This window comes from Macaca thibetana, chromosome 10, assembly GCF_024542745.1.
Source record: "Macaca thibetana thibetana isolate TM-01 chromosome 10, ASM2454274v1, whole genome shotgun sequence".
Classification (NCBI taxonomy): domain Eukaryota; kingdom Metazoa; phylum Chordata; class Mammalia; order Primates; family Cercopithecidae; genus Macaca; species Macaca thibetana.
Window position 1 is genome coordinate 5,282,050 of NC_065587.1, and position 25,766 is coordinate 5,307,815.

Below are 25,766 nucleotides of genomic sequence, written 5' to 3' on the forward strand. Positions count from 1 at the left end.
ACTGGGACTCCTGAGATGGGGCCTGGGGCACCACACCGAGAGGCCCCTGGAGATGGGTGAGCAGCCCAATCCCCACAGACTCTGGAGCAGCCAAACAGCGGGGCTCAGGGGCTGTCACCAGCCCTGGGAGACGTCCATTAAGAGGTGCCAAATGCCTGAGCATCGGTGGCAAAGACAACACTCCCCAGCCTCAAAGGCCCGGCTCAGGAATGTGTTTACGCTGAGTCTGGGCGGGACCCCAGGCTGCGGTGAGGGAGCCTGGCCAGGAGAAAAGTCATTTGCTCCGTCAGAAATGCAGACACAACCGGGCTCAGGCCCGGGGCAAGCGGAGGGGGCCTCCCAGGAAACACCGCAGCTCCTGTCTGCCTTTCATCAAAGTCACCCACCTTCCTCATGACCAGAAGCTACATCTGTGGGACCCAGGAGGCTTCTGGAGCCCCAGGATCCACAGCCCTGTGTGGGGCTCCCGAGGCACTGGCTGGACAGCCCCACCTCCATGACTCAGCTTCTGGGCCCAGCGTGTACACTGGGGATCACACGCTCACAAACACCCACTCAGCACCTGCTGTCAGTGACTGAATGGATGGTCGTCGGATGGCTTTGGGTGGCACACACAGCCCCCTAGAGCGTTCATAAAATGGGGGCTGAATGCAGAACCAATGCCACTGGCCCCCATCACTTAGTCCATGCTGGAGCTGACCCACAGTCATGAGTGTCCCTGGGCCATCCCACACCAGGCCACACCATCCCCTGGCCTGGACTGCTTCCTCCCTGGTGGGCATCTTCCTAAAGAACTCTGTTCCAGCCTTTTAGGGGCTGCTGAGGAGAGCATAGGAGGGCTCAAGTGTTCCTGCTGGATGCAGCCGTCATGGGGCTCAGACAACCCAGAGGACAAGTATGCTGGGGCCTGGGTGTGGGAGACCAGGGTGCTGCAGACCCCAGGACACCCCTCGGATGGTGGGAGGGCCTCCTTTTCCTGAATGCATCTGTGCTGTGGCCCTTGGGTTGGGGAAGTACAGCCCCCGAGCCCGGCCTCAGCCCCACCACACTGCAGAGCCCCAAGCACAGCATGAGGGACACCAGGGCATTCCGCTTGCTCACCTTGGCAGTTGCGGCCGTTGGGGGCCAGCCTGTAGCCAGACGAGGGGCAGCTGCACTGGAAGCTCCCAGGGATGTTGATGCAGCGGTAGGAGCAGATGTGGCCCCCGGTGGGCAGGGCACACTCGTCGATGTCTGCAACGGCAAAGCCCACCTCAGCCTCAGTGTCCTGGCACCTGGCCATGGCTGCTGGCCACGCTACATTGCCCTGGGGGCTGCACTGGGGCCCGGGAGGGCAGCAGCATGGGACAAGCTGAAGACAAGAAGCCTTAGAGACCATCACGCTCAGAGAGGCGATGGGACTAGCCTAGGGTCACACAGCAAGTTCATGGTGTGAAGTATGCATGTGGCGGGTAGGGGGAAACATGGACCGCAGTTCAACAATAAGAAACACAGCTCAGCTGGGCGCACTGGCTCAGGCCTGGAATCCCAACACTGTGGGAGGCTGAGGCAGGAGGATTACTTGAGCCCAGGAGTTCGAGATCAGCCTCGGCAACAAAGTGAGACCCTGTCTCTACAAAAAATCAAAAAAATTAGCCAAGCATACTGGTGCATGCCTGTGGGCCCAGCTACTCAAGGAGGCAGAGCTGGGAGGATTGCTTGATCCCAGAAGATGGAGGCTGCAGTGAGCTGTATTTGTACCACTGCCCTCCAACCTGAGTGACAGAGCTGTCTCTGTCTCAAAAACAAACAAGCAAACAAAATATACACACACCTTACGCACGAAAACGGTAATCATCATAATTGCCCTTAATTGCCCGTAATTGCTATCATCTGGTTTAATCCTCCAATGATCTGGTGAGGCTGGAGTTAATCCCCATGTTACAGACGAAGAGTTAGAGCTCTGAGTCAGGGATACAGGTGGTCCGTGAGACCTCCCCTACCTCTCGGCCACACACCACCACCAAGCTCTGAGATGTGCAGCCCAAGGTCCCAGGGCACATCGCAATCACCACCATGCACATTATTAAACAACAAGTCAGGAGTGGTTTGCTGCCTTCCCACCCTCATGCTTAAGGATGGGAAAAGTATATTAGAATTTCAGTTGGGGGCCGGGCACGGTGGCTCATGCCTGTAATCCCAGCAATTTGGAAGGCTGAAGCAAGAGGATCACTTGAGCCAAGGAGTTCGAGACCAGCCTGGGCAACAAGGCAAGACCCCGTCTCTAATTTTTAAAAAATAAAAAAAATCAGCCAGGCGTGGTGGTGTACGCCTATGGTCCCAACTACTTGGGAGGCTGAGGTGGGAGGATCACTTGAACCCGGGAAGCTGAGGCTGCAGTGAGCAGTGATTGCACCATATCACTCCAGCCTGGGTAACAGAGCAATACCCCATCTCAAAAAAAAAAAAAAAAAAAAAAAAAAAATCTCAGTTGGAGGGAAAACAGCAAACTACCCACTAGCCTCCAAGGGTGGACATGGAAGGTTTGCCAGGTGACGAAATCCCAGCTGGCTCTTCCCGTGGATTTGAAAGTCAGAGGCCGTGCTGCTGTGTCATGGCGGGTGTCATGGCGGATATCATGTCAAAGGCCACAGGTGGTTTTCCCCCTCAGCAAGCAGGGGCGTCCGCACCTTCACAGGTGACTCCGTCCACATCACTGAGCTGGTAGCCCCGCCGGCAGTAACACTGGTAGGAACCGTAGACGTTGGCACACTCCTGGCTACACGGGCTGCTGCTGCACTCATTGATGTCTGAAATACAAAGCGAGGGTCACTGCTCAGAGCGACATCACATGTCCCTGCCTCCACAGCAGCCCTCAGGGTCAGTGAACAGAAAACCTCCTCTCCACCTCCCTCAGGTTAACACACTCGGAGAGGCGGAGGTCCTGGGGTGTGTGGCCGAGGGAGAGGTGTCATCACTGGTGACTCCAGACCCTCCCTCCCTGCCCCTGCCTGCTTTGACCACACCTTCTCCTGTCAGGACGGCAGCTATAGCCTCCAGCCTCAGCCCCTGGAAGCCAGCCCCCACCTGGCTGCCAGAGTCCATTCTAGTCCTCAAATGGAAATCTGATCCTGTGCTCCTCACTTCACCTCCAAGATGGCATCCTACACAGATGACGGCACTCAAGGAACGCCTCAGCCATCCAGCCCATACCCCAGTACTCCTCATACTCCAATGCACAGAACTCACTGGGCCACCCAGCAACTCTGAACTACTGCTCAACTGTCCCCTCTACCTAGAGCAGAGGTCAGTGAACCACAGTCCATGGGCCAAATTCGTCCCAACACTTGTTTTTATAAATAAAGTTTTATTAGAACACAGCCAGGCCAGGCATGGTGGCTCATGCCTGTAATCCCAGTACTTTGGGAGGCCAAGGTGGGTGGATCACAAGGTCAGGGGTTCAAGACCAGCCTGGCCAGCATGGTGAAACCCCGTCTCCACTAAAAATACAAGAATTAGCTGGGCATGGTGGCACGTGCCTGTAGTCACAGCTTCTTGGGAGGCTGAGGCAGAAGAATTGCTTGAACCGGGAGGCAGAAGTTGCAGTGAGCCAAGATATACCACTGCACTCCAGCCTGGGTGACAGAGAGAGACTCCGTCTCAAAATAATAATAATAAAAAAATAAAGAATACAGCCAGATTAATTTTTTTTTTTTTTTTTTTTTTTGAGACAGAGTCTCTGTTGCCCAGGCTTGAGTGCAGTAGCTCAATCTCAGCTCACTGCAATCTCCACCTCTGGGAGCCCATTATCCACTAACGTGGATACGAATTCACGCAACTCTCCCGCCTCAGCCTCCTGAGTAGCTAGGGGATTACAGGCATCCGCCACCATGCCCAGCTAATTTTTGTATTTTTAGTAGACACGGGGTTGCACGATGTTGGTCATGCTGGTCTCGAACTCCTGACCTCAAGTGATCTGCCTGTGTCGGCCTCCCAAAGTGCTGGGATTACAGGTGTGAGCCACTGCGCCCTGCCACACTCATTCTTTTACCATGGTCCTCTGGCCCCTTCTCTGCTACCACAGCAGAGTTGAGCGGTTGCAACCGAGATTGTGGCTGGAAAAGCCTTAAATCTGTGGCTGTCAGAGAACGTCCAATAGCCTTCCAGCCCGTGTTTCATCTCGGTGGCCCCCACACACCAGACCTGGCCTCCACCTGCCCAGTGGGGTCTCTCATCCCCCACTAGAGACACTCCCCAGTGCAGGACCTAGTTCTCACTACACACCCGCGGCAGGTGCTTAACACATGGTTAGTAAGGTCACGTGGCAAGGCTGGCCAGGCCCTGGTTCTGTGTCCACAATATTGTCCACTAATGTGGATATGAATGCCAACTTTTCAGTAATTTACGAGTGACTAGAGGAAGCACAAGCCAGGAATCCCACTACTTCTACTAAATAATAATAAAGCCAGCAGCCTCCACACTGCCAGCTCTTCATCCTGTGCTCAGCCCTGCGATAAGCTCTTCACATGCGTAATCTCGTTTCATCCTCACAACCCCCTATGGGGTTGGTCCTACTATGCCCATTTTACAGATGAGCACACCAAGGCCCAGAAAGACTGAGTTACCTCTTCAAGGCCATAGAAATGGCAGAAGTGAGGTTTGAACACAAGCCTGAGAGACTCAACTCGTGAATCTTGTTCCTTGTCCATACACGTTCTTGTGAACTAATCCCAGGACCCCCTCACACCGTCCATCCTCCGATTGAAGAATTATGCACACCACAACTTACCCTGGCGTATCTAACCCCTGTGACCATCTCATCACGAAAGAAAATTCTCATGGCAGAATTTTAGGACCTGCCACGTTTGAGTCAGGCTACAGAAGCCGTCCTCTGGGTCAGTGCACCGCACTCAACAGGGTGTCATGGGCAATGTGGACAATTGTTGAGGGCCGTCCAAAGCTCTCAGTGTCTGCTCAGCTCAGAACCTAATCCCTGCATAAGACACGACATCTGCCAAGCACCTAGTATGTGCCAGGCCTTGGGCTGACAGGCTGTTCATGTGACCTTCCCATCAGCCCAGGAGGTGTTATCTGAGAACCACAAGACTGTTGGCAAGAACAACTTTGTCCAACCCCCACATACCAAGAGACTTGACCCAACTTCAGCATGGCTGCCACTGGCCTAAGACCACGTACCCAGGATGCAGACCCAGCCCCCATGGCATGCCTGCCTGAGAAAGATCAATGCTGCCAAAAGAATTTTCTCTTGGTTCCAGCCCAAACCTGACTACAGGCGCTGACCTCCATTTTCCTTAGAAGCATCTACTTTAGAAAAACTTGCAAATGTAAATGGTTTCTCTGTCCCTTTGAGATGTGCAACCCAGAAGTGTCTTTCTCGAGGGCTGGGGACGAGACTGGGGAATGTCGTCATCGGGAAGGCCAGGGTGCTTCTCCCTGTCTCTATCGGAAGGGAAAGCCTAACTCCAATAAGAAGTTAGAGGCAGGCCGGGCGCGGTGGCTCACGCCTGTAATCCCAGCACTTTGGGAGGCCGAGACGGGTGGATCACGAGGTCAGGAGATCGAGACCATCCTGGCTAACACGGTGAAACCCCGTCTCTACTAAAAATACAAAAATAAAAAAATTAGCCGGGCATGGTGGCGGGCACCTGTAGTCCCAGCTACACGGGAGGCTGAGGCAGGAGAATGGCGTGAACCCGGGGGGCGGAGCTTGCAGTGAGCCGAGATTGTACCGCTGCACTCCAGCCTGGGCAACAGAGCAAGACTCCATCTCAAAAAAAAAAAAAAAAAAAAAAAAGTTAGAGGTAGGTTGGGTGCGGTGGCCCATGCCTGTAATCCCAGCACTTTGAGAGGCTGAGGCAGGTGGATTACGTGAGGTCAGGAGTTCGAGACTAGCCTGGCCAACATGGTAAAACCCCGTCTCTACTAAAAATACAAAAATTAGCCAGGTGCGATGGCGGGCACCTGTAATCCCAGCTACTTGGGAGGCTGAGGCAGGAGAATTGCTTGAACCCGGGAGGCGGAAGTCGCAGTGAGCCGAGATCGTGCCACTGCACTCCAGCCTGGGTGACAGAACAAGACTCCATCTCAAAAAAAAAAAGAAGTTTGAGGCAGGTGCCCTAATCAGTGACCCATGCCCTAAGGACCTCAGTACTTCCTCTCACGGCTCATTTACAAAGCCTCCCTCCTTTTGTTTGCGTGACTTGAGATCAATGGACACAGAGGCCTCTCTCCCCTAGGCAGCATCTGATTAAAATCCGCACACGGTCTTTGTGCAAAACAAGTGTCCAGTTTTCGCTGCTCTTTCAAACATCAACCCCTCTCCCCTGTGAGGACATGGAGGCAGGGAGAGGTTGGGCAAAACCAAGGCCCTGTGACTGGTGGGTCTCATGCTCCAAGCCCCACAATCCTAGCCACATCCCACATGGCCTCTGCCGCAGCCTGTGAACCCTGACACGGCCTCGGAGGGCGGATGTCATCAGGAGACATCGGGCTGGCAGGCGGGCAGTCCCCTCTGATGAACAATATTTTACAGGCGCTTCCCCTGCTAACATGTCACTTAACACGTGCTGGGGAAACCAAGGCAGACCTGCTCCAAACGGGGCTGCAGGAAAACAGTGGCTTCCCCAGGAGGAAGCTGACGTGGCGGAAGTGAGTGGACGGGGCCCCAGCCTCACCTTCACACGACCTGCCGTCTACAGAGAGCCGGAAGCCCACGGAACAGCTGCAGACGTAGGAGCCCAGCGTGTTCTCGCACTTGTGGCCACAAAGGCGCCCGGGATAGCGCTGGCACTCGTTGACATCTGAAAGTGAGGGGTGGGTCAGCTCAGGGCAATGTCCAACACAGTGGCGCCACATTCCACCCTCCTAACAAGGTCAGCTCATGTCCTTTGTCCTCCACCTCCTCCAGCCTCCTTTCTTTCTTTTTCTTCATCTTTGAGACAGAGTCTCACTCTATCTCCCAGGCTGGAGTGCAGTGGCACGATCTCGGCTCACTGCAACCTCCGCCTCCCAGTTCAAGTGATTCTCCTGCCTCAGCCTCCCAAGTAGCTGGGATTACATGTGCAGGCTACCACGCCCAGCTAATTTTTGTATTTTTTATAGAGACGGGGTTTCACCATGTTGGCCAGGCTGGATTCAAACTCCTGACCTCAAGTGATCCGCCCACCTTAGCCTCCCAAAGTGCTGGGATTACAGGCACCAGCCACCACGCCTGGCCTCCAGCCTCATTTCTCACACAAGGAATGTAAAGTGACTTGTCCCAAGCACGCAGGAAGTCAGTGGGAGAGCCGGGACTGCCGCGGTGTGCCTGCCCGCCGGGCCAGCCTTGTGCTCCTTCCGCGGCAGCACAGCTGATCTTGTGCCCTCCTGCCAGTCCTCCTCCCCAGGGCCCACAGGAGGGTCTGTCAGGATCTAGCAAAGTGCTTGCTTTGGGGGAGTGGGGTGGCAGCTGCCAGGCTTCCCTGGGCACCTAGGTTTGGTGACAGCAGGCACTGGCTGGATAGGACCTGACCCCACTCCTGGTCAACTTTTCCCCTCACTGCCCTGGGCTAAAGGCACACTCCAGCTCCGGTGGCTCTGCAGCTCAGCGGTGAACCTCCAGGAAATCACTGACGCTGCCCGCATGTGTAGACCTGGCTCAACAGCACTTGGAGGTCCTGGGTCGAGCAGAACCCCTTTCTACAGGTGGGGAGCAAGCTCACATACAGGGGGCTGTGCCACCGGCCGCCCGGCTGGGCAGCAGCACAGCTGAGGCTAGAATGGGGTCTCCTGACTCAGGGTCTTCTCTTGGGGTCTGTCTGCACTTGGGATTATCTGAGATGAGGATCAGACCACATCGCTCAAGATGCCACAGAATGTGTCCCTGGTGCCACGTGGCCGGGTTCCCCCAAGGCCTGTGGGCCCCCCACGCACCCACACACATCCTGCTGATGCCGTCAAAATAGTAACCCGTCTTGCACTCGCAGCGGAAACTTCCGGGAGAGTTCACACAGCGGTGCCCCCTCCCACAGGGCTCGGCAGGTGGTGCGCACTCGTCCACGTCTTGCAAAGGAGAAAGAAAGCCATGATGAAAACCTTTAGTTTGGGTTTTTTCCCCCCAAGATGATCAGAAAGGAAAGCAAGAAACGAGCACATGGAAACGGGCATTCCATTTCAACTAGACTTCACAGAGCACCTAATGTGTGCGAGTCCCAGACTGTGGAGACAGCTGACCCAGAGGCAGCCCTACCTGGCTGGCAGGCCAGGAACCCAGAGAGACACTGAAGAAGTGTCCTGGGGATTATGTGAGGAAGGCTCCTTCTCTGGCAGGATCTAGGCAGGCTGGGTGCCCTGGATCCAAAGGAACGTAGGAGCAGGTGGGCAGAGGGAATGACGTAAGAGCAAACACCCACACAGAGAGGAAAGGACAGTGCTTGTGTGGTGAGTGGCAGGACCCACACTGCCTGAATTACAAGGTTTGTGGAATTGGCCCAGCTCTAGGGGACTGGCCAGTAAGCAGAGGCATCTGTCCTTTGTCACCAGTGGGGAGCTGATGGAGTTGTAAACAGGACGGGGTGAGAGAGCTTTGGGCTCAGGACAAGCTGGACAAGGTTGAGGCAGTAGACGGGCTGGTGTTCTACTGCACCAGTCCAGGCAAGACAATGAAGCCCCATGCTTGGGAATTGACAATGGGATGGATGGGCTGATAGAAACGGCTTTGCTTTGGGGATCAACTTTCTGCTTCCAGAGAAGGGAGGGTGTGTGCTGGAAGCAGACAGGAAAGTGGATTTCAGATTTGGCTTCTTAATACCAACCAACACAGCGAGTTCCCTCCTCGTTGAGATGGTAGCCACGGCCACAGTTGGGCACGTTCTTCTGGCACGTGTAGGAGCCCTCCGTATTGATGCATGTATGCCCGGTAGGGCACGGGGCACTGATACTCAAACACTCATTGATATCTACGGCGGGAAAAGATAGAGACCACGTGGTTAAACCTGGAGGGTGTCCCAGAACCCAAAAACTGGATCTCCAAAGAAATTCCCCTTCCCACCTCTTTGCAAAACCACAAATGGAGGGGCTCAACCCCCTCACCCTGGACCACACAGCCGTCTCCCAACTGGCTCCCAAATTCTATCACTGCACACTGCCTCAAACACCACCTCTCTGGGCCTTCTTCCTGTCCCTAAATCTCCAGCACCTCCACCGTTCGCTGTGCCAAATCGGGACCTGCCTGCCTGGCTTTTCCTGCATTCATCTACTCCACACACTGGGCAAGGTGTTAAGGAGACAGGTGATCGTCCACGTGGTGCCAGCAACTCTGGCTCCCAGCGAGGCTCTAGGCCCCCCCTAATGACTGGGCTTCACAGGGCCTATGCTGACCCAGGCCCACCCGGGAGGTGCCATGGCTCCGAGCTCACTGCATGGCAATCTCCTTCCTTGAGTGGACATACCTCTGACATGAGGACCGTAGGGCATTTATCTTTGATGACATACAATGAGCAAGTGTGAACCCGTGAATGGTCCAGGAGGACCATGCCACACATGGATTCCCTCCTTCTGCTCAAATTCGGAGGAAGAATGCACAGATTGCACTTCTTGAGAGAGGGAGTGGAAAAGGACCTCAGTGTCTAAACATCACCTTGGAGAACCTTGCTAAGACACTTACAAAGCATCTGGGGCCGGGGGACAAAGAGAGGGAGTGATGGTAGAAGACCCCTGAGCGTAAGTCAGAAAGGAGGACAGCTGTACCCCTCTCCCTGCCAGCCAAGTCCACCCTCCTCAGTCAAATGAGTCCGTCTTCGCATTGACCATGCAGCAATTTACAGTTTACAAAAGCTTTTATATCCATTACTGCTCTCGAGCACCACAGCCAGCCTGCAAGTGAGGTGATGCCGGTATCACTATCATTACTGCCTGCGCTTTATAAACAGGAAACCAAGGTCCAGAGACTGAATGGGTGGAGTCAGGAGCCAACCAGGACCTAGGTCTAGAACCAGGATCTCCTGCTTTCCAGCTCCCTTAAATCAGTGGCCAGCAAATGATGGCCCTTGGTTCAAATCTGGCTTACACCTACTTTTGTAAATGAAGTTTTATTAGCGTGCAGCCAGGCCCACTGTCTTACACATTGCTCAGGGCTGCTTTTACACTGCAACTGGCAGAGTCGAGTGGTTGCTACAGAGACTGAAGTTGTTATTTACCATCTAGCCCCTCTAGAGAAACAGCTGGGTGGCCCCTGCCCTGTAACATGAATAAATGCAGCGTTTAGCAGAGTGGTGGCTGCCTTCCCCCAGGTGCTGCAGGCTCCTCACTCAGACTGCATTCCCCAAACTCTGTTCCCCAGAACAACAGTGTCCCTCAGAACATCGTGTGCTCCACAGGGGTAAGACCTGGCTATCAATGAATGAATGAGTGAATGAATGACTGAATGAATGAATGGGAATGAATAAACAGAGAGAAAATCAATGTAAAACATCGGTTGAGTTTGGGAACATGGCGCCCGATCTTTCCCTCTCAGGGATTCACATGGGAAAAGCCCAAGCTGCCAAGGTCCCTGTTCACTTGCTTCCCTACGTGCTTCCTAGATTCAGCGGAACCCCTTCCTGCCCCAGGACATGCCGACATCCCAGGCACAGGTCAGCCGGGGCATGTGGGAAGTCCTGGCCCATTCCCTCCTCCCCACTCAAGAAGAAAGGAAGAGGTCGGGGGTGGTGGCTTATGCCTGTAATCCCAGCACTTTGGGAGGCAGAGGGGTGGATCACCTGAGGTCAAGAGCTCAAGACCAACCTGGCCAACATGGCGAAACCCCATCTCTACTAAAAATACAGAAATCAGCCAGGCATGTTGGTGGGCTCCTGTAATCCCAGCTACTTGGGAGGCTGAGGCAGGAGAATCGCTTGAACCCAGAAGAGAGGAGGTTGCAGTGAGCCAAGATTGTGCTACTGCACGCCAGCCTGGGTGACAGAGCGAGACTGTCTCAAAAAAAAAAAAAAAAAAAAAAAAAAGAGAAGAAGGAAGAGGAGGAGGGGGAGGGAAGGAGGGGAGGGGAGGAGGGAGAGGAGGAGGAGGAAGAGAAAGGAAGACAGCAGCAGCAGGAAAGGATTCGAAGAAAAAGAGCAAAGAAAACCCAACAAAGCCATGCTGGTCTCAAAGCCCTCAGTGACCCAACCTTAAGGTCCTAGAAAATTCTCCATGTATGATAGGGGCAGAGACCTCTGCTTCCTGGAACCCTGACCCACCCCTTGTGCTAGCTCTGCAGGAAGAGCTCTTCTGCTACAGGCAGGAGGCTCAGAGGGGCTCTTGGGATCCCAGGATGGTTCTCGGAGCTCTAGGAAGATGGATTCTGGCTACACAAGGGAATCGGCGCTTCCCACCATGGACCGTGCTATTCCTGGGTGAGGGAGCGGGTACCACGGGCAGAGGTGTGGGAGCAGAGGACCCAGGGTGTGTGCTGGGGGACCAGGACCTGACATAGAACCTTTCAGCCCTCTCCCAGACGGCCTGAAACTATCTTCTATCTTGACGTATTTCCTCGTTAGAAAGAAATATTTCTGCTGATGCAGTCGTTTTTTAAGAGAAACGTTTTTTAAGAGTCGTTTTTTTTAACATAAAGGTGTTGACATGAAATGATTTCTAAGTACCCTGTCAAGAGGGGAAAAAAGCAAGTGACAGAACAGTCGGGTCCCATTTTCATAAAAAACAAAACAAAACAAAACAAAAAGTGTCCAGGGAACAGAGCCCATAAGGGCTCACAGACTCTGCCAAGAGGCAGGCAGGATCGCGGGGGAGGAGCGTTTACTTCCTACACTTAGGTTTGGTTTTGTTTGCTGATTTGTACATCAAGACGCACATAATTTTTGAAATAAACAGAGATCTTTTAAAACAACGAATCCTGAGCTTGACTGCAAGGATTGAGAGTACATGAAAAGGGGAACCCCACCCCCATCCCGGCATCCCACGCTGAGGGGACCCTGAGGGAGATGAACATTTGGCTTTTGATGCCGTCACTGAGGACCCAGGGAGATGGCAAGGAACAGCTCAGGGCTGCCAGGCTGGCCTTCAGCCCACAGCCTGCTTGCCGGTCCTGGAAGGACAGTGAGGGGGCGGCTCCCGAGCCTCAGCCCCTACACAGTGCTGCACCCTGTAGAGAGGAAAGTCAGGGCTAGGTTGAGACTTGCAAACGCTGCCTCGGGGCTGATTTTGCCATGAGTCAGGGTTTCCGTCTGCAGTCCACGCCAGCCTCCTCCGGACCCCCCTTTGGGCAGGCTGCAAGTCTGAGCAGGACTATCCTCCCCGCTGGCCCTGGAGAGCCCATGGCTTCCCTACTCACCACCCCCTGCACTGAGAAACAACCATCCTTCCCTGCTGGCAGGGGACTGGCAAGGGGCCAACTGGCAGCCGAGCCACAGCCCCCAGCTCAGAAGTCTCCCCCAGGGAATGACAGGGAAGCTGTAACAGTGGAAGGCTGGGGCGGGTTTCAGATACGGCCCCTGTCCTAAGGGCTCACTATTCCACTTGTCTTTTTTTTTTTTTTTTTTTGGTGAAACAGAGTCTTGTTCTGTTGTCCAGGCTGCAGTGCAGTGACGGGATCCTAGCTCACTGCAACCTCCGCCTCCTGGATTCAAGCAATTCTCCTGCCTCAGCCTCCTGAGTAGCTGGGATTACAAGACGCCCACCACCACGTCCGGCTAATTTTTATATTTTTAGTAGAGACGGGTTTCACCATATTGGTCAGGCTGGTATCAAACTCCTGACCTCAAGTGATCCACCCACCTTGGCCTCCCAAAGTGCTGGGATTACAGGCATGAGTCACCGCGCCCAGCCACATCCACTTGTCTTTAAATATCTCGGTGATTCAAAAAATGCAGTGGGGGAAGAGCTCTCTCTCCAAACCACTATTTCAAATAAACAATCAATACAGATTTCTCTAAGAAAAAGTTGAGTGGCCGGGCGCGGTGGCTCAAGCCTGTAATCCCAGCACTTTGGGAGGCCGAGACGGGCGGATCACGAGGTCAGGAGATCGAGACCATCCTGGCCGACACAGTGAAACCCCGTCTCTACTAAAAAATACAGAAAACTAGCCGGGCGAGGTGGCAGGCGCCTGTAGTCCCAGCTACTCGGGAGGCTGAGGCAGGAGAATGGCGTGAACCCAGGAGGCGGAGCTTGCAGTGAGCTGAGATCTGGCCACTGCACTCCAGCCTGGGTGGCAGAGCGAGACTCCGTCTCAAAAAAAAAGAAAAAAAAAAAAAAAAAAAGAAAAAGTTGAAATAGAAGTAAGATAGAAATTTACACTCCCTTGCTCCGGGCAGGGAAGAGGTGATGTGGCCACCCCAGATGGAGCGGTTCTGACTAGTGATCTGTAGCTGGGATTCCTCATCTTTTCTCCTAAAAAGTCTCTCTGACCTCAAAGGCAGGACCCAGGAGCGTCTGCCAAGCAGAGGCCGAGGGAAAGCCGGTGGAGCGGGACTTAGGCGCTGACCGCAGTGGCCTAGCCAGGCAGTTAACCTGACAACGGCAGGGGAAAGCAAGAGTCACCTCCCGTCTTTCCAGAACTAGAAACCCAGGCCAGCCGGCTCCCCGCTCGCACCCCATGCCGCTCCTCTAGCGTAAGCGGTCTTTCCCAGGCCTCCTGCATTAACACTGAGTTCACATGAGAGTCTCTCTTTTCATATTAGGATTTCTCTGATATCAGCAGAGTTTCTTTTTTTTTTTTTTGAGATGGAGTCTCACTCTGTCACCCAGGCTGGAGTGCAGTGGCGTGATCTCACCTCACTGCAACCTCCGCCTCCCGGGTTCAAGCAATTCTCCTGCCTCAGCCTTCTAAGCAGCTGGGATTACAGGCGCCCACCACTACGCCCAGCTAATTTTTGTATTTTTAGTAGAGACGGGGTTTCACTATGTTGGTCAGGCTGGTCTTGAACTCTTGACCTCAGGTGATCCGCCCGCCTCAGCCTCCCAAAGTGCTGGGATTGCAAGTGTGAGCCACCGCGCCCGGCCAGAGTTGCTTTTCTTATTGTGGTAAACTACATGTTTACCAAATGAACTACATGTGAACTACAAATTTTACATGCCATCGTAACCCTTTTAAGTAGACGGTTCAGGGGCATCAGTGCATTCACACTGTTGTGCCACCATCTCCCCCATCCATCTCCAGAACTTTTTCATTTTTCTCAAACTGAAACTGCACCCATGAAACACTCACTGCCCAGCCGCTGGCACCTTCCATTCTACTTTCTGTCTCTATGATTCAAATACTAACACAGACTATTTTTTACTTTTATATTTTATTTTATTTTTGAGACAGGGTCTTGCTCTGTTGCCCAGACTGGAGTGCAGTAGCACGATCACAGCTCACTGCAGCCTCGACCTCCCTGCTCAAGGAATCCTCCCACCTCAGCCTATCAAGTAGCTGGGACTACAGGCGTATGCCACCACACCCAGCTAATCTTTTGTAGAGATGGGATCTCACCATATTGCCCAGGCTGGCCTCAAACACCTGGGCTCAAGCAATCCTCCTGCCTCGGCCTCCTAAAGTGCTAGGATTACAGGTGTGACCCACTGTGCCCAGCCAAGTATTTTTTAAAACAATTTTTTAATAGGCTAAATGCCTGTGGCAAGGAATCACCACTCGCCGAGTGCTTCCTGTGTATCAGTACTTCGCAAGGACTCGCCTAATCCTGGCCTCAAATCTATAAGCCAGATACTATGATTACTCCCATTTTATAGAGGAAAAAATTAAAGCTCAGAAGAAGTCATTTTCTTGGGTCACTCTGTTTAAAACCAGATGTCTCTAACTCCAAAACCCAAGCTCTTTCATCTAAACCCAGATCAGCCAACTGTGGCCCTTGGGCCAAACCCAGCCTGCTGCCTATTTTTGTAAATAAAGTTTTATTGGAACACAGCCACACCCATTTGTTTACAGACGGCCCTTGGCTGCTTTAGACTATAACAGCAGAGTTGAGTATCATGACGGAGACCATATGGCCCACAACGGCTAGGGTATTTGCTCTATTTGCTGTCCAGCCCTTTACACAAAAAGTTTGCCAACCCCTGTTCCGTACACCATGCGGCCCCTCAGATTCCAGAGGCCTGCCCCAAGGCTAGATCGCTGGCCCCTCCTGGAATAACCCACTAGTCCTGGCAGCACACGTCTTACCAATACAGTTGCCTAGAGCATCTTGTATAAAGCCACTCTTGCACTGTAGCTTGGGTCGGCAGCGGAAGGATCCCAGAGTATTCTGACAGATAAAATCGGGGAGGCAGTTATGAATACCACTCTCACACTCGTCAATATCTGGTACATCATAAAAAAAGGAAATTGTTAGCAAGAGTCCTGCCAGAAGCATCTTACAACACTTTAAAATCACAAGAAAGATTTTTCTAATGCTCATTACTCAGACTATAACCCAAAACATTCTAATAGGGAAATCATACACAAAAAGGACTTCACTGAGCCAAATCGTGCTCCAGTTGCTAAAGACTTAAAAAGCTGACTTCTTTCCCAAGGCTCTTATGAGGCAAACTGTCTGTTATAATAAATCACCCTGGCATTTTCCTGGCAGGTATATATATATTAGTATTCATTCAGGCTAAGTGTATGTTTAGTTTAGATCATAAAGCAATTATCTTAGTGGCAACAAACACAGTCTCTATAAACATATTCATTCTGAAGCCTTCACAATATTCCAAATATTAACAAGGGTTACGGTCATGACAGGATGTGATGGGCTGCCCTTCCCTTGAAGTTCATGGCTGTCAAATGGTCACATGTGTATACTCAGCTGGCTTGGCCACTGGGCTCTTGGGGTCCAAACCACCCAGCTGGTGTGCGGGGGTGGGGAGGACAGAACTTGCTCTGTGGCCCTCAGATGTCAGAAGGGATGTGTGCTTTGAAGTTACTCTCATGATACAGTGAGTGACACTTTTACACAAGGGGATTTGTCCTTCTGAAAGGCTTGAAACCCTCTGCAAAAACTGTGTTCTAAACGATCCTCATCAGAGCCTCCCCATCTGCCTAATAACACCTAAGGCTTGGCGGGGAGGGCTGGCAGCCAGAAATGCCATGTGTTTACGCAGTGGAAGGGGATATGCTTTGAACTTCAAGGAAGCCTGGATTCGGATGGAAGGCAGCTGTTGTGCAAAAACAGTTGTGGGGTTTTTTGTTTGTTTGTTTTTTGCTTTTTTCTTTTCTTTTTTTTTTTAGAAAGTACATGTAAGAACCTGAAATTCATCTCTGGTCTTGATTTTAAATAATCAGGCACTGAGCCTTTTTAGAAACCCAAATCTGCCATCATTGACTCCACACCGTAAGAACATAAATCTTTCCTAATAGCAGAACTAACCGGTACTGGTGCACTACTGTCAACTTTTTCAGTGTTCTGAACATTACTGGCAAGCACTTTCACTTTCCATCCCACCCGTCCAGACACCCTGGTGGGTATAACCAGCTCCCTCCTGCAGATGAGCAGGCAGTGGCCCAGGCAGCCACACAGAGCGCAGGACTGCGGGAGCCCAGACCCCAGAGCTGCCCTTCCCACCGCACCGTATCTACACCCGGGAGACCAGGTCTGCGGACTCGGAGCGCGTGCTGTACCTTTGCAGCTATTGTCTTCGGTGAGCTCATAGCCAGTCCCGCAGCTGCTGTCCCGCTGGCAGCGGAAAGAGCCCACTGTATTGATGCAGGATTCTCCAAGCCGGCAGCTGTGGCTGCCCGTGATGCATTCATTGACATCTAGGAGAGACCGAGGCAGGGCAGGGGTGACCAGCAAGAACGACCCATCCTGATACATCCTCAGGAGGAATGTGCCGAAGCCGCGGTGGAAGTGGTTCCCTGCACCCTCACAAACTGAGCTGAGGCCCACCATGTGCACATCTAGGCTGTGGACCACATGGAGCCGAAAGCAGTGATTTCTCTCCCAGGCTAACCTTCTTATCTACTGCTTTTTCTGAGACTGGAGTTATGGGGTCCTCAAGAACCCCGTAAGTGGAGGCAGCATCTTCTCCATCTCCCCCATCTCACAGACTGAGGGATGTGCCCAAGGCCACTCAGCAGATCCTGGAACCAGAACCTGGTTAGGCCCCAAATCCGTCCTCTTTCCCAACCCCGGTGCTTATATTGCCTTGGAGGGGAGTCTTGGCAGGGGCCTCTGCACTGCAAACTCCAGGGTACGAGAAAGCGAGTCCTGGGCTGCTCTCCACCCCTGAATGGGGTGTGGGCTGTACAAGGCAGGCTCTGTTCAGCTCTCCAGCACAGGCTCCCAAGCACAGTGACCTGCCAGTCCTGCTGGCACCTGAGACAGAGACATTTACCTTCACAGGAGACACCATCAGAGAGCAGCTGGTAGCCCACGAAGCAGGAGCAGACCACCTCATCACCCGTGTCTCGGCACTGCTGCTTGCAGGGCCCGCCTCCTGGAAGGACAGCGTGTGTGAGCCAGGGCTGGACGCACCCCAGGCACTGCGTGGTTTCTAGCTCCGTTCAGGCTGGGTCACAGAAAACGCCTTCTGGGCACACGAACCCAGGAAGGCAGGCTGACCTGGCTGGAGCCCACCTGCAGCTCTCCTAGGAGACCCCCAGGATCTGGCTCTGGACACCCCCCAGGGGCTGCTGCTTCAGGTCCCAACCTCCCCATCTGGAAAAATCAGGTGGTGTGCAGAGTGCCCTTTGTAGGCTGGGGTAGACCTGGAAGGGGCGAGGCAGAGAAGAGCTCACCGCTGGCCACGGACATGGCGGGTGTGGGCTCCACGTGGAAGGTCAGGCCCCAACTAGGCCTCATGTACCTGCTCCTCACTGAACTCTCGAGCTGTCTCGCTGCTCCAAGCCCACTACCATGGCCTGAACTCCTGCAGCTGCCCAGCTGGCTGTGGCCACAGCCTCCTACCTGCATAGCCCAGTAGCACCCCACAACCTGTTCTTCCTACAGGGCGGCCAGAGTGATGCTCAGAGTGCAAATCTCATCAGGATAAGCCTCGACCAGGGAAAGATTCTACAAGACACACTTCTAACTGCTGCCAGTCTGCCTGCTTCTCGGGCCCCTCCCTCTGGCCCTCTAACCCCACCTCCTTCCCCGGACCACTGCCACCCAGAGCCCCGCTACAGTGGGTCCGTGCCCTTTACACGGTTTCAGGTCTCCCTGAGGACCCTTTCGGGGTTATTTTCCCAGTTAATCCTGCCTCCTCCTTGCAGACCAGCTCTCCCCTCCCCAGAAAGCTCTTCCCATAGCCCTGAGGCTGGCTGGGGCTCTCGGTCACTCCCCTCCTCCCTCTACCAGGTCCCTGGACCGACTATCAACGTGCACTGACTGCATCATTTGGGGATTAAACTGGCTCCTAATTAACACCCTCACCACAAGGCGAACCACTGAAAGAGCTTGTGGGGCAGATCTGCAGGTCTAGACATGCCGGAATGTTCCATGAAAGAAAAACACTTTTATCATATGAAAAACAAACCTGCAAGGCCCTTACTTAAATGTGCAAACATCTCCTTGTGAGGCAAATGAATATCACCAATGGTGACAGAACCGTGGCTGGGGCTCCAGGGGTACAAAGGCAAGGAACACTTACCCCCTCCTCTCCCCTGAGAGCCTGGGGGAGGCCCCTGTCACCTTCGCAAGGCCTGGGGACTCGGTAATGTGCAGGCTTTCCACACCAGCCCTCACCAGGGCCCCTCCTCGGTAAGCCCACCCTTCCCCTCCCCAGCCGGCCCCAGATCTGGAAGGGGGAAGGGAAGGAGGAGCTGGGAGTCCAGGACTCCTCAGGGCGGAAGTGGCTCACGGCTGGCTCCCAGCCAAAGGGCACTTTGCAGGGTAAACCGAAGCAAAACCTGGGTTCCAACTTCCAATGAGATCAGCATTGAGATTCCTTGGCTTTATTTTGGTTGGTTGGTTTGTTTTGAGACAAGGTCCAGCTCTGTCGCCCCGGCTGGAGTGCAAAGGTGCAGTCATACCTCACTGCAGCCTCAACCTCCTGGGCTCAAGGGATCCTCCTCCTGCCTTGGCTTCCCAAAGTACTAGGATTACAGGCCTGAGCCACCTAGCCGGCCCCTTGGGGTTTTGTTTAAATACCAACTTATGGGAGACGCTGGAGTCTCACCTCGGCAGCGATCATTCAGGTATGGGTCCTCTTGTTCCTCCTGCACCTCAGTGATCTTATCTAAGGGGGAAAAAGACCAAGTCAAACATTTATCCAAACACCTATCTTATCTTAAAAGAAACTCCCAACATTCTCTCTTCTTGTCACTATCAGGCAGTAATGCCCATCTGAACATCTTACATAAACAGCTAAGTATTAACTTTATCCTCTTTAAGATAGAATTACACTTGTAAATGTATAATTGATCTCTGATCCATTATAGGCCAGGCGTGGTGGCTCATGCCTGTAATCCCAGCACTTTGGGACGCCAAGGCGGGCGGATCACCTGAGGTCAGGAGTTCAAGACCATCATGGCCAATCCAGTGAAACCCTGTCTCTACTAAAAATACAAAAATTAGCCGAGTGTGGTGCCATGTGCCTGTAATCTCAGGTACTCAGGAGGCTCAGGCAGAAGAATCGCTTGAACCCAGGAGTTGGAGGTTGCAGCAAGTCAAGATCACACCATTGCACTCCAGCCTGGCCGACAAGAGCGAGACTCCGTTTCAAAAAAAAGGGATCAATTATAACAGAAAGAGCACAGACACAAAGGCCTGTAATCATTGACTTCATGCTGGGTGCTGTTGCCATAGTCCAGATTACTCGACCAGCTCAGCAAATGCAGTCACAGCCTTGCTATAACAATTAACACGCGCCCTCCAAGTCTAAAGCGATGCACGCAGTAAAAACTTGTGTCTCCTGACTGATTCTAGCAAATGCTATTATGTGTTTGTAAAGGGTTACTCTCCATTTCGGTACTTATTTGTCGCAGGCCAGCACCGGTCTGGGAACCTTCTGCATGGCCCCGAGGAAGCAAACAGTGGGTCCACGGCACAGGTAGCAGTAGGAGGAAGGTGCGGCTGTGAAGACAGGAAGCGCTCCCAGAGGAGGGAGCATGCGAGGAAAGTCTGGGGCAAGGACTGAAGCAGATAAAAGATGGAGAGATAAAGCAAACATCTGGAGCTGCAGAAAAGCCCAGAGATTGCTCACGCTGCAGACACAAATCAGTGAAAATCCGCCCCTGAGACGCAGGAGAAATCCTCCTCTAGCACGAAAAGTTTGGGTTTGTTTAAAGTGAAAATGTCATCTCTGATTTCAAAACCCAAGGAAAGGAAGGAGGCAGAATGTGGCCCCAATCCCACTTGATGACTGTGACATCTGAAATCATCTCAGTGGCATCCATGGGGCCCTGGACTTGAAAAGCTAAGAACAAGAAGTGAAAGATGAGTCCCAGGTGACCCGGGTCCCCTGTGTCCCGGGACCCTACAGCCTAGACTTGAAAAGCTAAGAACGAGAAGTGAAAGCTTCCCTGCGTCACCTGGGATCCTACAGCCATCAGCTTGACTTAGAGACTACAGGTCTGAGAGTTCTTCCCTTTCACCCCTTCAGGCACCGCCCCATTGCTTTATTTATTTTATTGTATTTATTTTTTTATTTTTTTGAGACTGAGTCTCGCTCTGTCACCCAGGCTGGAATGCAATGGTGCCATCTTGGCTCACTGCAACCTCCACCTCCCGGGTTCAAGCAATTCTCCCTGCCTCAGCCTCCCAAGTAGCAGGGATTACAGGTGCCCGCCACCACGCCCAGCTAATTTTTGTATTTTTAGTAGAGACGGGGTTTATCCATGTTGGTTAGGCTGGTCTCGAACTCCTGACCTCAGGTGATTCGCCTGCCTCGGCCTCCCAAAGTGCTGGGATTGTAGGCATGAGCCACTGTGCCCGTCTTGCGCCTCTTTATTTCGTAAGAGAGTGGGGGGAAAACTCAGAGAGAAGAGGGAATGGCCTGAAAACCACACAGCAAGCTTGGCCCAGGCAGAGTCCTGCCTTCTTCCAGGTTAATTCTGTTACAGCACGAAACCATGGCGTAAGTGTAAGAGACTACTGGACAGCCACGAAGTCTCCTGAACCCTATAACTGAACCACACAGAAATGCAGGGCGAGGACACAGAACTGGGGTCACACAGCTGAGAGTGATCTTGAAGCTGCTCTTGGGGTCACATGCCCCTTTGCTGAGTAAGTGTCTATGATTTGACAGAGCATAGCCAGCTATTAGCCAGCGATGGCCCCCAGCTGCTCATTCATACGTCATCAGCTCCAGATGGAGAAGGCACTGGCCGGGAGGTGGAAGGCCAGGGTCTCCCTCCTCCACATGCTGGCCGTGTGATCTTGAGCATCAGACCCTCACCCAAAAAGTGAGAGCAAGGCCAGCCACCCACGCTGCCCCAGGCAGCTGAAGGGACAAGGGGAGATAGTGAGGGCAGACGCTTATGGGGCCAGGTGCTGCACTCAACCCTTGATACCTAATCTCACACTCCATCCTCCCAGTATCTGATGAAGTAGGACTGCAACTATCCCCACTTTCCAGATAAGGGGACCAAGGTGCACATTAGGACTGGGATGGGAACACGCATTTGTCTGATCCCGGACTCCACGCAAGCAGCGTCACTCCAGGATGGCGGCTCTCAGATAAGGTCACAAACATGAATGTCTCTGACAACTGGAGTCAGTCCATGCGGGGTTAAGGCAATGGTGACATGGATGCACATGTTACCTGTAATGGTTCATTTTAAGTGTCAATTTGGCTGGGGTATGGTCCCCAACTGTTTAGTCAAACACTAGCCTGGACACTGCTGTGAAGCTATTTTTTAGAGATTAATATTGGCCCGGCACAATGGCTCACACCTGTAATCCTAGCACTTTGCGAGGCCAAGGCAGGTGGATCACCTGAGGTCAGGAGTTCCAGATCAACTTGGCCAACATGGTGAAACCCCGCCCCTACTAAAAATGCAAAAATTAGCCAGGCGTGGTGGTGCACACCTGTAATCCCAGCTACTCGGGAGGCTTAGGCACAAGAATCACTTGAACCCAGGAGGTGGAAGTTGCAGCGAGCCGAGATCACACCACTGCACTGCACTCCAGCCTGGGTGACAGAGCAAGACTCTGTCTCAAAAAAAACAGAAGAGATTAATATGTAAGTCTGTTGATGCTGAGAAAAGCAGATCATCTTCATACTGTGGGTGGGCCTCACCCAATCAGCAGAAGGCCTTCAGACTGGCCTCCCCCGGGGAAGGCAGCATTCTGCCAGCACACTGCCTTTGAACTCCAGCTGCAAGGCCCCTCCTTCTCTGGGGCTCCAGCCTGCAGGCCTGCCCTGCAGATTTTGGACTTGCCAGACCCCACGATCACATGAGCCAAGTCCTTAAAATCTCTCTCTCTCTAATCTCGTTCTATATACATATCCTGGAGAACCTTAATACACTGCCCACAAGGGAAGGAAGGGGGAAACTTACCTGTTTCTTGGAGGCTCCTGACATCCAAGTCTCCAGTCTCCTGGCTCTTGACACAGCACGCCCGGAAGACCTGTCCACACTGGTAGCCGACCATGAGGCTGTACTCGCAGCTCTGGCCCTGGGCCTGGGCCGCCCTCCCCAGCAGACAGCAATGGCAGCACCTCTGCAAACACAGGTGGAGATCCCAGATGGAGGAGCGGGACAGACAGCCCAGTGGGGTCCATGAGAGGCTTCAGGGGATGCCTCTCTGAGCCCCTTGTCCACACAACCTGGAGAGTGGTGACCCAAGTCTGGCTTAGATACCACTTCTAAATGTCAGCAACAAATAGCAAAGCAAGCCGATCCCCCTACCCCAAACCATCTAGGCCCCAGTTTTGAAAGGAACCTTAAAGGGCCTGGCATCCACCTCCCCTCCCCACCCCAACACGCAATTGCACCCCTCAACATCCCTGCCCTGCCCGGCGACCACCTGGCTCTGCTCACACACCTCCAGGAGGAGGGAGCTTCTTATAGCACCGTGCACCAGCTCCAAAGTTCTGTTCCCTTTGCATGGTCTGAGGTTTCTCTACCATGCCCGGAAGAATGACACGCATGCATCTTGCCTCTCCGTTTTTGAGTTAGGGGGGTTCAGGCAGCAGGAATCGTACCGTGCATTTGAAAGCACAGGAACTTCAAGACGAGTCATCAAGCAAGGTCCAAGGACAGGGTGGCTCTCTGCCACCCAGACCCAGGTCCCCATAGTTACTTCCAAGTCCCTGTGGCCTCACACCTGAGTCCCAGAAGCAACATTTGCCCTGACACATGAAAAGCCCTGCTTCAGTCTTTATTAAGTGGTTATCCTAAGAAGGAGCTCAGAACTTTCCAAACAGTCCCCAGCAGGAGCCGGGAGGTGTCTGCCTCAGTTACGTGGCGTTGACGGGTCTTCCAGGCCGCGTATCCTACGCCCTCTGCTGCCAGAAAGTGTAGGGAGCATCCGTTACCTCGTCCATCTTTTGGGGTGTGAGTAATCCTTCCCGGAAACACAAATCGCTCATCTGTCAAAGCGATCTGTTCCCACTGCTGCTAGAATGTTCTGTGGTTTTTACACACCTCTCAAGTCTGGGGACATGGGCACAGCTGTGCACCGGACAGACGGCATCCGCAAGGCCCAGCCTTGCATTGGGTGCCGGGGGTGGGGGCAGTCATTAAACGTCCAAAGTCCTGGTTCCCAGGCACTCCCACCCTCACCCCACCCAGCTCCCTCCTGGGCCAGAGCCCTGCCCTGTGAAAGCCCACACAGGCCAAGGTGGGCAGGGGGCTTGGGACCCCCAATTCCTCCACACAGAGGCCCTCCACAGCCCCGTCTATGTGGAGAATCCCCACAAAGGAGCTCCCACACCCCCTCCTGGAATCCAGACTTCATTCAGATTCTTGCTTCTTAAAATGATTCCAACACCTTCCTAAGCAGGAACGGGAAGCTTCTTCCAGGGAATGTATTTTCGTCATCTGGCGCCTCCAACAGGAGCCCAGCTTCCCAACCCGAGCTCCTCCAGGCCCAAGTTCCTCCTGGCGGGGTTTGTTTTCCTTGCTGGCGGGGTGGTGAAGGAGGGATGGCCTGGACACCTCGGGTTTACTGCCAGTGTTCAGACCGGGGGTGCGATCACGCACCTTTCCACCTCTTGCAAAAACGCAGCCCTTCCATGGCCATAGCGGTCCTGAGTGACCGTCCTGAGTGACCTGCTAGCACGTAGGGTCCTAGGAGCACTCAGGGAAGAGGACTCTGCCATTTATTCACAGCTTACCTTCAGGGTAGCATCCCGTCTGGGTCCCTGACAGGACTGCAGAGAGGCCATTTTGGAGGATGGGCCTCTCTGAATCTCAGTTTCCTCTTCTAGGGTGGTTATAGAGGTCAGATCTTATCAGAGGTCTTAGTGAGGGCCCATTTTTACCTCTGGACCCTGACTAGTCTGTGGGTAGAGAAGCCTGAGAGCCTCCTGGGTAGGTGAGGGTGCCTACCCCGAACTGAGAAGATGATTCTGAAAGCCCAAGAGGAGCCCTGCTTTGACTTCCGCGTCTGCCCAAAGCCTGGAGACGGGCAGTTCTCAGGGCAAGGCCAGATCACTTCACCCCCACCGCCTCGTGGGAGGCTCGGCCCAGGTGTCCACCGGGGTTTACGGCTACAGGGGAGGGGGAGAAATACTGGGGTTTTCCACCTCCCTCCTGCCCCTACACCCAGCTGCTCACAAAGAAAGGTGGCCTGAGGCAGGGAGCGCTGACGGACAGTGTCGCTCGGCTGGGAGGGCCTGGGTCTGCCGACTAGTGAGGACAGGCAGCGACCCCACACGGTCTTTGGCTCTCACCTTCACAAACGTGGCCTCCAGGCTAGCGTTGTCACCACGGGGCGCGGCACAGTGGTCCTGCTCGTTGGCCAGCCTGATGCCCGTGGCACAGTGCAGCTCCTCCAGCTGGCTGTGGCAGCACTGCTCCTGTACCATCCTGTGGGGGAGGGGTGGGCTGGGCCAAGGCTCTGTGGGCAGGGGGCCCAGGGTACGAGGTCCTCGGGGGTGGGGGTGCTCTCACCTTTGAGCCTCCCCTTCCCTGCTCCCACAGACACAGAGAGAAACACACAGCGCCCCAGTGTCACACAGAAGGAGCTCAATTAGCATTTAGTTAGAAAGGCTGGGCCGGGCACAGTGGTTCACACCTGTAATGCCAGCGCATTGACAAGATGAGGCGGGAAGACCAATTGAGCCCAGGAGTTTGGGACCAGTCTGGGCAACATGGTAAGACCCTGTTTTTTTCTTTCTTTCTCACTTGTTTTTTTGAGATGGAGTCTTGCTCTGTCGCCCAGGCTGGAGTGTAGTAGTGTGATCTCGGCTCACTGCAGCTTCTGCCTCTCAGGTTCAAGTGATTCTCCTGCCTCAGCCTCCCCAGCAGCTGGGACTACAGGCATGCGCCACCACACCTGGCTAATTTTTGTATTTTTGTAGAGACGGGGTTTCACTATGTTGGCCAGGCTGGTCTGGAACTCCTGACCTCAGGTGATTTACCCACCTCAGCCTCCCAAAGTGTTGAGATTACAGGGGTAAGCCACCGTGCCTGGCCTCTTTTTTAAAAAAAAGAAAGACAGAATGCAGCATGGTGTCTGGAGTCAGAGTCAGGAGGCCCAGTTTTGTCTCCAGAGCGGCCATGTCACTCCTCTGAGCACTAGGCTTCACCCGCAAAATGTTCCTGCTGATTTGAAAACCAAAAAGCGGCGGGGGGCTGACTCTGGGCCTGACCTTCCATCCCTTTATCAGGTCGAACTCTTCTCAGTGCTCATCCATATTCCAGGCTCAGAGCAAACAGCTTCTGAGAGTCCTGTGGGGTAGCCTGCCCAAGGCCCCAGAGGGAGGGA

General features: G+C 53.5%; 1 protein-coding gene across 2 annotated transcripts in view; it reads right to left on the minus strand.

Moving 5' to 3' along the window:
- The window catches only part of FBLN1 (fibulin 1), a 97,916-nt gene that overhangs the window by 49,762 nt on the left and 22,388 nt on the right, over positions 1-25,766 (minus strand). For both annotated transcript variants that reach the window (XM_050805852.1, XM_050805853.1), the window contains exons 3-13: positions 24,730-24,865; positions 22,391-22,553; positions 19,066-19,125; positions 17,284-17,385; positions 16,568-16,705; positions 15,131-15,268; positions 8,793-8,936; positions 7,912-8,040; positions 6,675-6,800; positions 2,670-2,789; positions 1,102-1,233 (exon numbers count right to left, since the gene is read on the minus strand). In XM_050805852.1, the coding sequence (XP_050661809.1) occupies positions 1,102-1,233; positions 2,670-2,789; positions 6,675-6,800; positions 7,912-8,040; positions 8,793-8,936; positions 15,131-15,268; positions 16,568-16,705; positions 17,284-17,385; positions 19,066-19,125; positions 22,391-22,553; positions 24,730-24,865 (1,388 nt within the window). The remainder of the gene's footprint in view (positions 1-1,101; positions 1,234-2,669; positions 2,790-6,674; positions 6,801-7,911; positions 8,041-8,792; positions 8,937-15,130; positions 15,269-16,567; positions 16,706-17,283; positions 17,386-19,065; positions 19,126-22,390; positions 22,554-24,729; positions 24,866-25,766) is intronic.